This window comes from Leptosomus discolor, chromosome 24, assembly GCF_034619465.1.
Source record: "Leptosomus discolor isolate bLepDis1 chromosome 24, bLepDis1.hap2, whole genome shotgun sequence".
Classification (NCBI taxonomy): domain Eukaryota; kingdom Metazoa; phylum Chordata; class Aves; order Leptosomiformes; family Leptosomidae; genus Leptosomus; species Leptosomus discolor.
In genome coordinates this window covers 7,016,120-7,027,825 of record NC_141414.1, presented here as the reverse complement: position 1 = coordinate 7,027,825, position 11,706 = coordinate 7,016,120, and the positions used below count along the sequence as shown (strand labels likewise).

The window sequence follows — 11,706 nt, the reverse complement described above, 5'->3', positions numbered from 1 at the left end:
AGCCGGAGCCCCAAACCCCAGAGGGACCCAAACCCACCAGATCGAGTGCCGGGAGCGCCGTGCCGCAGGCTGAGGTGGGCACCGCTCCCACCGCACCTGCCCGCACCACGCCTGGCGCCGGCCCACGCTCCATCCACTCCCCTTGTACCAGAAAAACCCCCTTCCCAGGCAACAATATTCAAGTTGGCAAATATTTACTGCCCTTCCTCCTCCCCTCTCCAGAAACACTCGGTGCCTTCTGCATTTACCACTACTGACCTACATTTTTTTTCCCCGAGCCTTTCGTGAAGCCACAGGCTCCCCCCACGCTGGCCGGGGTGTCTCCATGTTCCTTGCCATGGCCAGGGGACACGTCACCCCATGTCCTGACCCCGCAGAGCCCATCCCTTGTGCTCAAGCACCCCCTTGACATCAACCACATTTTTTTCTCCCCTCTAGAGATCAGTAAACTCGGTCGCGGGACTTTTTGTGCTTCCCAAAGCAAACAGAGGCGGGAAGGTGCGGCCGCCCGCTACGAGGATGCTCTTGAGTGAAGGGGTTTTGCTGGGGGGGGGGGTGGCAGGGAAGGGGTTAAGTGGGTTATAAATTACCCATGGATGTGGAAATGTGACTGAGAGGAATATAAAGAAAACTCTGACTGCTGGATTCTTTGCATTTCTAGCCTCTTTATTTTTCCCCCAGGTCACTTTAAAAGGATGCAGGCAGTCAGAGGCAGCTCCGCTGCGCCTCTCCTCCCGCTTTTTCTGGGGTTTTGGGTTTTTTTCTTGTTTGTTTTTTACACCCTGGCCCTTGAGCCAGATGCTGTCTCTGTCCAAGGACTTTATGGCTCTGGCTGGGAAATCAAGTAATTAGATTAATTCAGGGTAGATGTGCTGGGCCCAGCCCCGGTGACACATGATGGAGGGCTGGCAGGAAGGTGGTGGCTGGTGGGAAGCCGGACCAAGGATGCTCAGCCTGGGTTTGGGGACATCACCAGGGCCACCCCAGGGTCCTGGATCCATCCGGGGGGGGGGGGAATCACACCCCACCCAGGCAGAGCGGGGAGCTCGTGGCTGCACGGGCTGTGCCGCCGGGGAGCTGGGCCCCACGGCCAGATCCTGCACCGCGACAGGGCAAAGAGGCCCTGGGAACGGAGCCACGCCGGGGCGGGGGGGGACAGCTGGACCGCGCCAGCCCCAGGGGACCACCGCGCTGACGCCGACAGCCCCGGTCCAGGGGTCAGAGGGGGCTGCCAGGCCCGATCCTGCCGGCGGGAGCCCGGTCGGTGCCTGCGAGCGCGGCGGCTCGTGGGCAGGAGGGAGCAGCCCTTTAAAGGTCACTGTCAAAGGGCAGCGCTGACCACATCTGCCCGCTGACCACATCTGCCCGCTGACTCAGAGAGCGGGAGAGCGGCTCTGTCATCACCGGCTGCTCCCCGGCGCTGCCGCCAGCCGGATCCTGACACCACCCTGGCACCGCCTGGGTTTGGGGACCACCGGCACGGCAGGGCTCGCTCAGGGCTGGCTCTGTCCCCCCACCTTGTCCCCATCCCGCAGCATCGGGTCCAGGTGCTGCCGTGGGTCAGGAAGGGTGAACATCCCCGAGCCAGCTGGGGTGACACCTCGGACATGTCCCAGGTGACACCAGCGGGGACCAACGCTCCCCTCTCCTCCCGATGCCACTGTCCCCTCACCTTCCCCCTGGCCCCCCCAGCAAAGCCTCAAGCCACCTTCTGATGATGCCTTTGCCGGAGCCAGACATGGTCCCCTCCGCCGGCACTAGGACAGGTGTCACCCCCCACCCCTGGGAGCCCACCCATCCCTGCTTCCCAAAACCGCCGCGCTAAATCCCACTTTATCGTTGGTGGAAGGAGAAGGCAGATGGGGGGAGCGGTGCGGGCAGGCAGCCGGGCAGGTGGGCAGCTGGGCTGGCTGCTGGTCCCAACACCGGCTCCAAGGGGGCAATTTCTCCTTCTCCCCCCTCCTCAGCACCCACTGCTGGCTCCCCTCCCAGGGTGGCTTCCCCGGGGAATATCGGGGTGGTGGGTCGGGAGCGCGGGCGGCCGTCAGCCCCCGGCGTGGCCGTGATTCACTCGGCCAGACTGCGGACGCTGGGGCTGAAGTTTCTCAGGCTGGGTGGCTCCCGGAGCCTGACATTTTTGGGAAATTTCAACAAAAACAGTTCAGAAGCTTCCAAAAAACAGGACGATGGGAAAAGGCATTGTTTTGTCTCCCTCCCACTCTCTTTTTTTTTTTTATTTTATTTTCTAATCCCTGCAGTTCTTTCGGTCAGTGCCCAACACCTCGGAGCCCTGCAGCGACCCCCACACGTCTGCGGGGCTCAGACACTGCATAACCCCCACCCCCTCCCCCCCCCGGAGCTATGGGGCAGGGGCTGACTCATGGTGTCACCCCTTTGGGAGGGGCACCCTGGGCCACCCAGGTGTCCCTGCAACCCCTGGCTCTGTCCCCCCACACTCCATTCCCTGCAGGGAGCAATGACCCTGTCCTGGCGGCCAAGGGGATGCAGGACACAGGGCTGGGACAGGGAGCAAAGGGACAGGGAAAGCCACCGGACAATGTCCTCATGGGCTGGAAACGGCCCCCCCCAGCTCTGAGCCCCCAGAGTCACCCACAAACTTTGGCCACAGCAGCCAAGGTCCCGTGGCCTTGGGGCTCCCAGCCCCATCCCGACCTCAGGGTCAGGGCCACCAGGTCCCTCTGTGTCCCCTCTGCTGCTGGGAGGGGACGTACAGGACCGAGGCGCCCCCTGGCATGGGGTGCGCTCGGGACACCCCACTGCACCCTATCCTGCACCCCAAGGGACAGGTAGACCTAAAGGACACGCAGCTGGGGACAGCCCATGCTTGGGGACGGTGGCCTTGCCACAACCGGGACCTGCTGTCCCAGGGGTCTGCCACCCACCTGGGGGTCTGCAAAGCTCTTGGTGCCACCGAGTCCCGGGTGGGGGGACAGGAGGAGGCACCGGGATGGGGCGGGGGGGTGATGCCCGAGCGGATGGCTTTGCTATGGTGCCGGTGGCACAACCAGACACGCCACCACCACCACCAGGACCCCCAGGGACAAACACAGCCCCAACCTGGTGGGAGCTTGAAGCCACTTGGGGCTTTTTCCCCACCTTTTTGGGGAAAAAACAGAGATGATGGGTTTGATAGAAAACATCAGGATTTATGGGAAGATATTCCTGTTCTCACCCCCCACAAAAAGCAATAACAGGATTTTGGCCCCCTAAAGACACTCTTGGGCGGGGGCTGTCCCCCGGGGGGCCCCGGCCCGGCCGCCCGTGCAGCACCGGGAGCAGCCCCGGGGGCACGGGAGGGTCCGTGGAGGCCGCGCATGAGTCACCCGTGGGAAGGCGGCCCCGGGGCGGCTCTTACTCACCTACCGCCGGCTCGGGGGGAGCGGGACACCGGCCTCGGGTCGGGGCGGGGGGGGACCAACATCCCGCGGCAGCACCGGCAGCCGCCGGGACGGGCACCGCGTGTCGGGAGTCGGTACCGGGGCCGGTACCGGAGTGGGGCGGTGGGGCCCCGGGGCCGGTGTCTTTCTGCCCCCCCGGGGGCGGGTCCGGGCCGGGCGGGGCGGGGCCAGGGCGGCATTTAGGGCTTTGGTTACCGGGGGTTGCTCAGACTTGCTCGGGACTTCCCCGGACGTGCCGGTGCGCTCCGCCGCCCCGGGCACCGACGGGCACCGGAGCCGGCCATGCCGCCGTTGCCGCTGCTCCCCGCCTTGCTCCTGCTCTGCCTGCGACTTCTCCGTGCCGACCCCCTCGCCTGTGAGTACCGGGAGTACCGGGCGGCTCCCGCAAGGTGGGCGCGGGGGGCGAGGCCGGGGGGTCCCGTCGGGGCCGGGGCGGGCGCTGCGCGGAGCCCCCCGGGGCTCCCCCGTTCGCTGCGGGCGGTGCGGGTCCATGTGGGGTGCGTGTCCCGTTCCCCCCCACCCCCCGCCCGGGATGCGGAGCGGCCCCGGGAGCCGCGGGGGGCATCGCCGGGCGCACCTCGGGGCTGCGCGTCGCGGAGTAACGGGGACCCCCCCGCGGAGGGCAGCCGGGACGCCCCATCACCCCCCGGTAGGCAGCGGGGTCCGTCCTTCCCTCCCCGGCCCCGCAGCCCAGCCGGGACCCCGCTCTTTCCCCGCAGAGAACAATAGAGGAACCTTTTTTTGTTCCCCCCCCCCATCCCCGAGAGCAGCAGGGACCCCCCCCCCCCCCTCCTCCCCTGGGAGCAGCGAGTGCCCCTCTCCCCACGGAGAAGAGGGACCCCCCCGTCCCCGAGAAGGGTCGGTGTGTCCCGTGTCCCCCCCCCCCGCCGAGCAGACCCCCCCCTCCCGGAGAACAATGCGGCTCCTTTCCCCACCCAGGACAATGGAAACCCCTGTCCTCCGTCCGGAGAACAATAGCGAACCCCTTCCCCACCCGACCCCCTCCCACCCCCGGGAGCGAGGACCCCCCTTTCCCCTCCAAGAGCCTCTGAGATTCCCCATCCTCCTGCTGAGAACAACAGGGACCCCCCTTCCCCCCGGAGAGCCTTGTGTACCCCCCCCTCCCCACCCCGCATCCCAGAGAACAATGAATCCCCTTTTCCCCACCCAGAACAATAGGGAGCTCCCTCCCCCCCCCCCCCCCCCCCCCGCGAAGAACAACGAACACCCCCCCCAAAATACCCCTGAGGGGCTCCGCAATGATGCCCATTTGGGGGTCCCACCCGGCCGTGGCAGGTCCGGGAGGTGCAACCTGTGGGCTGAGCTGTGGGCGGCCTCAGCCCCGTGGGGATCGGGGTCCCCCCTTGCCGTGGTGGTGGTGGGGGACACAGGAGGAGGGGCAGGGGTGTCCCCTCCCAATCCTGCAGAGCCCTAAACCCAGATTAGCCCTTGTCCCATCCGTCTCCTCGTTTCTTCCCCTGCGGCCCGAGTGGAGGGGAGGCGAGGTCCCGTTCCCCGCAGCAGGAAGTTTGGCTTCCTCCCTATGATGGGAATTTCTCAAGGCGATGGATGTTCGCTCCGACGCGCAAACGGGTCCCGCCAAGAAAAGCCACCGCTCGGCACCTCCCGCGTCCCCGGCACCAGCGACACCGCTGGGTCCCGGCCACCCAGGTCTCGTACCCCCTGACCCAAACCCATCGTTAGCGGGGAGGTCTCAAAGAGCAATAATTAGGGCAGGGATGGCAGAAGCAGTGGGAAAGGAAAGAAAAATGCTCCAAAAATCCCTTTAGGAGCATTAACAAGAGCCTCTGGATCGCGGCGGGTTTTGGTGTGGAGCGGTGCCCACCCAGGGGGCCGGAGGGGTTAATCCCACCCGGGCCAATGTGGGGCCGTGGCCAGCCCCCCGTTGGGGCTGACACCACATCTTTCGGCTCACCCCGGTAAGGGGATGCCCGGTGCTGCTCGCAGCCGGTTTCACCCCCATGTTTTTCCCCCATCGGGGTCCAGCGCAGCCGAGCGGGGCGAGCGCTCGCCCCACGGCCCCTCGACGTGCGGCGCTGGGGAAAGGCGAAGCCAAATCTCCTTTTAGAGAGCGAATGTTTCCCCTCGGTTCAGCTCGGTCGCACTCGCTGGAATGCCTGGGCTTTTTATAAATCCCTCCTCGAGCTGAGGGATGGGCACGAGAAATGCCACTCGGGGAAGAGAAAGTGAAAAAGATAGTGGAAAGGAGGGAGAAAGCATTTTCGGGTGCCGTATCTGCCTGCAAACCTCATTGCTTGAGCTTTAGCAGAGCTCTAAATATATATATTTTTTTTTTAAAATTTATTTTTCTTGAAGAATTCAGGGCTGCCCAAATTCCCTTTTGTTCTTCAGGGCAATTATTTATATTTTTCCTTAACCCTCTGCACGTCTTCATAAATCTTTTTTAACTGTGTGATCTCCAACACTTATCGGAGGGTTTTTTCTTTTCTTTCCCAACTCCTTAAAACTCCTGATATAAAAATAAAATGAAATCCGGCCCTTCGGAAGAAAAGCATAAACGTTCCCAACACCTTGGAAATGTGGTTTTACTTTATAGCATTACTTAGCACCTGATCAACATTTTTTTTTTTTAATAGGAAAGCCATAAAAACCCCAAGCAGGTATTTTCGTTGCGACTTGCACATTCCACAGGCTGCCTGCGTCTCTCCGGCCCTTTCCTCTCCGATCTGAAAACTTCACACTTTTCCCTTTTAAAACACATGTTCGGCGCTGTGTCTGTACCGAGGAGGGGGGGGAAATTATGGGGGGGAGGGAAAAGAAATATATATATAAAATTGGCCCCTCCAGAGGCTTGTGCTTGGAGGAGGAAAAAAAAAAATTGCAGGAAAAAAGAAAAAAAAATAATATAAAATTTGCCCCTCCAGAGGGTCCTGCTTAGAGGACGGGAAACGTGTCTGTTTTACGGCGCTTGTGTGTGTTTCTGGTGCTGTTTAGATTAAGATTTAGGAGAATTAGGGCCCGGAGCGCCGGGTCTGTTATCGGCGGAGCGGAGCAGCCGCAGCTCGGCGTTCGGCTAATGGAGGAGCCGGGCTGGGTGGGCGCCTTGGCAGAGCTGGGGATGCTTTTTTCGGAGGCCTCGCTGGAGGATTGGGGTGAAGTGGGGGCTGAACCCCCCTGGGGAAGGGTTTGCTTGGGGGTGGGTGGGATGGATCCGTGCCATCACCCATGGGTGCTTGGGGTACCCCGGGGTATCCAGCGCCAACGTGTCCCGGATGTTTTTACACCCGGATGCTTTTACACCCACCCCAGCATCCCCTGAGTGACGGGGGGCACTGCTCATTAAGATATCACCAGGATAACGAGGATTTTGGAGCATTAATTGCACCGGGGCGGTAGCCGGAGCAGCCGGCGGGCGCTGAAAGCCGATCGGGGCCGGGGAGGTCGGAGGGGAGAGGAGGTCGCGGCACTTTCCGGGAGGTAATTTGGGATATTAGCCTGGCGCGTGCGGATGGAGCCGATAAGGCTGATGGACACGGAAAACCCCGGCGCGGGGTCGGAGAAGCCTTTTCTTTGAAGCCTCGTGGCAGAGGGGGGTCTCGAAAGAAGGCAGCGTGGGGGGCTTCCGCATGGCGGAGGGGCTGCCCGGTGCGGACCACCCTCGGGGGGGGCCCCTGGGGGCGCCGAGGTGTGAGCGATGGGTTTTGGCAGAGCCCGGCGGCACATGGGGGGGATTAGGCGGGTGGTCAGTGCTGGTCCTGGCCGGGAAGGTCTGCCTGGCCCTTGGCAGCGTGCTCTGGGGGGGGTTGCCGGCCGGCCTCGTTGGAAAAAGCGGGGGGGAAAAAATACCCCCAAAAACTTTCCATAGTTGCTTTCGAAATCCTTTAGTGGTGGAAAACCTCAGAAAGCCACAACCCAGCCCCCGCCCAGCCCTGGAAAAACCACAGCGTCGCCGAGACCCCCCAGCCTCGTGCTGCAAAGCTCCCCAAAGGCTGTCGGCGCTTCCCAGCCCAAACCCGCCCCTCCCGGCTCAGCCGAGGAGCCCCTGAGCTCGTAGGGAGAGCGCGGCCGAGCCCGGCGCCTCGTGTGCTCCTGCCTCGGCTTCCGAGGAGGGCGAGCGCTGCTGCCGGGGGCTGTACTGTGATAAACAGATATATACTTTAAAAATTGTGCATCTAAGTATATGTAAAACAGACACCCAAAAAAATTAAATATATATAAAATAGATATATAAAAATGGATATAAAATGGATTTAAGTATATATAAATGGATAAAAACCACATGTAAATATATATAAATGGTATAAAATAGATTTAAGTATATATAAATGATAGAAAATACATTTAAGTGTATAGAAATAGATAGAAAATACATTTAAGTATACATAAAATAGATAGAAAATACATTTAAGTATACCTAAAATAGATAGAAAATACGTTTAGGTATAGAGAATACATTTAGGTATAGATAGATAAAATATTCTCTCTAAAATTACATGCATTTTTTTGGTTTTACCCCCTCTTTTGTTTCTCCGGCTGCAGACCCCGCCGTGATTTCCCCCCAAGACCCCACCCTGCTGATCGGCTCCTCGCTGGTCGCCACGTGCACGGTCAGCCCGGACTTTCACCTGAAAGCCGAGGACCTGTACTGGACCCTCAATGGCCGGCGCCTGCCCGCCGCCTCCTACACCGCCCTCGGCCCCACCACGCTCAGCGTGGCCCTCGCCCGCCTCAACGGCTCCAAGCAGCAGTCGGGGGACAACCTGGTGTGTCACAGCAGAGACGGCGGCATCTTGGCCGGCTCCTGCCTTTACGTTGGACGTACGTCGGCGGCGCCGGCGCGGTCGCACGTGCCGGGTTTGCTCCGAGCCCCGGCTCTCCGTGCCGGGATGGCCTCGCCGGCCGGGCTGCACCGCTTCAGCGGGGAGAGCCGGGGCTCCTGGCGGAGCCACGGGAGGATGTGGGGATCCCCACGAGGATTAACACCCCCCGGTTCTTGCCAAAATGCGCCGTGAGCTTGCAAGGGTCGCTCGTGGCTGCTCGATTTTAACCTCCCCGCGGTTCGCGCCCGGTGCCCCAACCCGCGGCCTCGGGCTCGCCGGAGCGCGCAGCAGAAAGGCTGTTTTGGCAAACCCTCGGTAAAATTACACTTGTCCGAATCAATAATCGTAAGATTTTTATCTCGGGCTATTTTAAGGACGATGCTACGTCCTAGGAATACAGAGGCTTAACTGGGAACACAGCTTGGATTTTTTTGGGTTGCTGTTGCTGAAAGAAAACAGCTCCGGGGCCGGGTGCGGGCAGGGGCCGGGTGCGGGCAGGGGCCTAAACCCCTCCAGCCAACACGTTCGCAGCCACGGGGCTGGAAACCTGTGGCTGGTGGGGACCGCAATGGCATCACCCGCTGGGACGGGGGGGCTGCGATTTGCCACTGCGCCTTTTCATCCCACTCTGCCACACTTTTTTTCTTCTTTTTTTTTTTCTTTTTTTTCCTCTCCCAGTACCCCCAGAAAAACCAGTCAACATCACCTGCTGGTCTAAAAACATGAAGGACCTCACCTGCAAGTGGGCGCCGGGGACGGAAGGCGAGACCTTCCTGCACACCAACTACACCCTCAAGTACAAGCTCAGGTGGGGGCCTTAATTCCTTAATTAATTTGCCTTAATTCCTGTTATTCTTTACGCTGCCAGCGTGGGATTTAAAGGCTGGCAGGGAACGGGGAGCCCGGTGCCTCCTGGCTGGCCCCTGGCTGGGGGTGTTGCCCGGGGTGATGAGTTTCCTCAGGTCTCGGCCGCCGCAGGCGCTGGCGGGCAGCCATGCCTCGTGCGTGCCGGGGAGGAGGAGGGCGAGGCGAAACAGCCGTGGGGCCGGTAACCCAACACCTCACCGGCACGGTGCCGGTGGTGTCAAGCGGCAGATAAACGAGCCGCGGTCCCCGCCGGGACCGGTTGTTTCCCCCTGGGGGGGGGGGGGGGGGGGGTGAGCATCCCCGGCTTGACCGCGGCACCCGGTGGTGCCGGTACCGGCACTCAGCGCCCGCCCGCAGGTGGTACGGCCGGGACAACACGTGCCAGGAGTACCACACGGCCGGGCCCTACTCCTGCCACATCCCCAAGGACCTGGCCCTCTTCACGCCCTACGAGATCTGGGTGGAGGCGTCCAACCGCCTGGGGGTGGCCGTCTCCGACGTCGTCATGTTGGACATCCTCGACGTGGGTGAGCGATGGCGCCGCAAACGCCACCGCCACGCCGGTGACCTCACGGAGGGGGGAAGCGGGGCGGCGGGTTCACGCCGGTGGGATGTTGGGGAGGGGCAGCAGGAAATGGGCGATATGTGAGCAGAATTGCTCCTAATCGAATTAGGCTGGTTTTGAGGTTGGGTTTGGTTTGGGGTTTTTTTTTTTTCCTCCCCCGCCGCATCTGCGGCTCCTTAACCCCCGCGGCCCCACGGCGCTGCCTGCGCCGGCCCCGCCAGCCCCTGCCCTGTCCCCGCAGTCACCACCGACCCGCCGTCGGACGTGCACGTCAGCCGGGTGGGCGACCTGGAGGACCAGCTGAGCGTCCGCTGGAGCTCCCCGCCGGCCCTCAAGGATTTCCTCTTCCAAGCCAAGTACCAGATCCAGTACCGGGTGGAGGACAGCTCGGAGTGGAAGGTCAGGTCGGCGTCACCCACCGGCGGTGGGAGACGGCGTGGGATGCCTGACCGCGCCGCCGGCGCTGCCATCTTTCCCCCTCCTCCTCTCCAGGTGGTGGATGACGTGGGCAACCAGACGTCCTGCCGCCTGGCCGGCCTCCGCCCCGGCACCGTCTACTTCGTCCAGGTGCGCTGCAATCCCTTCGGCATCTACGGCTCCAAGAAAGCCGGCATCTGGAGCGACTGGAGCAACCCCACCGCCGCCTCCACCCCGCGCAGCGGTGAGCCGGGGGTGGGCACCGTTTGGCGGGCAGGGAGGGGACGCCGACCCCTCCCCTGCGCCCATGGGATGTTGAGAGGGGGGGCCCCCTTCCCCGCTCCGTGCCCGGCACCTGGATTTCTTGCAAAGGAGCCAATTTGGAGCTCGGCTTTCCCAGCTGGGAGCCACAAAGCCGCTCGTTTTTCCTCTCGCCCGCCGGCACGGCAGCGATTGAGGGGGGGGGGTTGAAGCATGTGTCCCCCCCATGGCGGTGCCGACCCCCTCCTTGTCCCCACAGAGCGAGCGGCGGGGGGCTGCGACCCCAAAGGGGGGGAGCAAAACACGACGCTGCGGCGGGAGCTGAAGCAGTTTTTCGGGTGGGTGAAGAAACACGCCTACGGCTGCTCCAACCTCGGCATCAAGCTCTACGACCAGTGGCGCGTGTGGCTGCAGAAATCGCACAAAACACGCAACCAGGTAGGTAAGGAGCCTTTCGCACTTCTTTTCCCCGGTTGGGTGGGGATCCGGGGGGACGTGGGGTGACCCCCTACCCTTGGGATGCTGGGGGGGGGGGGGTGGTGGGGATGCGGGGTGAGAGCCACCCTGGGGCGCGCGGCCGGCGGCGACGCGGGGCTCTGCTCCTCTCTGCAGGTTCTTCCCGGCGATAAGTTGTAGCCCCCGGGGGACCGAGCGCCGGCAGGATGACATGGGGCGCCCGGCACCCACCCGGGACCACCCGCGTCTGCCCCGGCCCCGCCGGGGGGGAGCAGGAAGGCGGCCGGGGCGAAGCGCAGCCCCGCAGCCCTGGGGGACGGGATGGGGTGAGGTGGGGAGGGCGGGCTGGGCCAGCCCCGGGAGCCCCTCACGTGCCGCTGGCCCCGTGGGACCGCGGCCCCCCGCCACGCCGCTCGCACCCCGTGGCAGCAAGGGGACCCCCCAGCCTCGCCCGGCCAGGGGGGGCGCGGAGGCTTTGCTCTTTAACCGCCAGCCAGAGCAGCCTCTGGGATGAAAGGGGCGGTGGGGGCTCCCCCGGGGGTGTCCCCCCTCATCCTCCGCGCAGCCCACCCAACCCCTGGGAAGCAATTTTGGCTCTTTTTCTCCCCGGGGACCCACGTGCGAGTGCACGGGGAAGGTGGGGCGGGGGGGAGTCAGTCCCCGGGGAGCCACAGGGGCTGGTTTGAGGCTGCTGGGGTTTGCCCAGTGCTTGCTCCAATTTTGATTCAAACCAGCCTTATTTTGGTTCCATTTCAGTCAATTAGGAACAGATTTAAGCTTAATGCCAATAAACCTCTGAAACCCCACCGGGGTCTGCGTCAGCGGAGCGGCAGCAGCGCGCGGGGATGGGGATGCAGCGGGCAGCCAAATGGCACCCGTGTCCCTCGTCACCCCGTCCCGGGGCTCCCAGGGGCCCGAG

General features: G+C 62.8%; 1 protein-coding gene across 1 annotated transcript; it reads left to right on the top strand.

The window, feature by feature from the left end:
• The first annotated feature begins 3,701 nt into the window (after positions 1-3,701).
• Positions 3,702-10,967, top strand: CRLF1 (cytokine receptor like factor 1). Its single transcript, XM_086477647.1, has 8 exons — positions 3,702-3,774; positions 7,941-8,219; positions 8,900-9,029; positions 9,446-9,615; positions 9,895-10,052; positions 10,146-10,314; positions 10,591-10,769; positions 10,944-10,967. The coding sequence occupies exons 1-8, from the start codon at positions 3,702-3,704 to the stop codon at positions 10,965-10,967; spliced, it is 1,182 nt and encodes a 393-aa protein (XP_086333773.1).
• Positions 10,968-11,706: the final 739 nt, after the last annotated feature.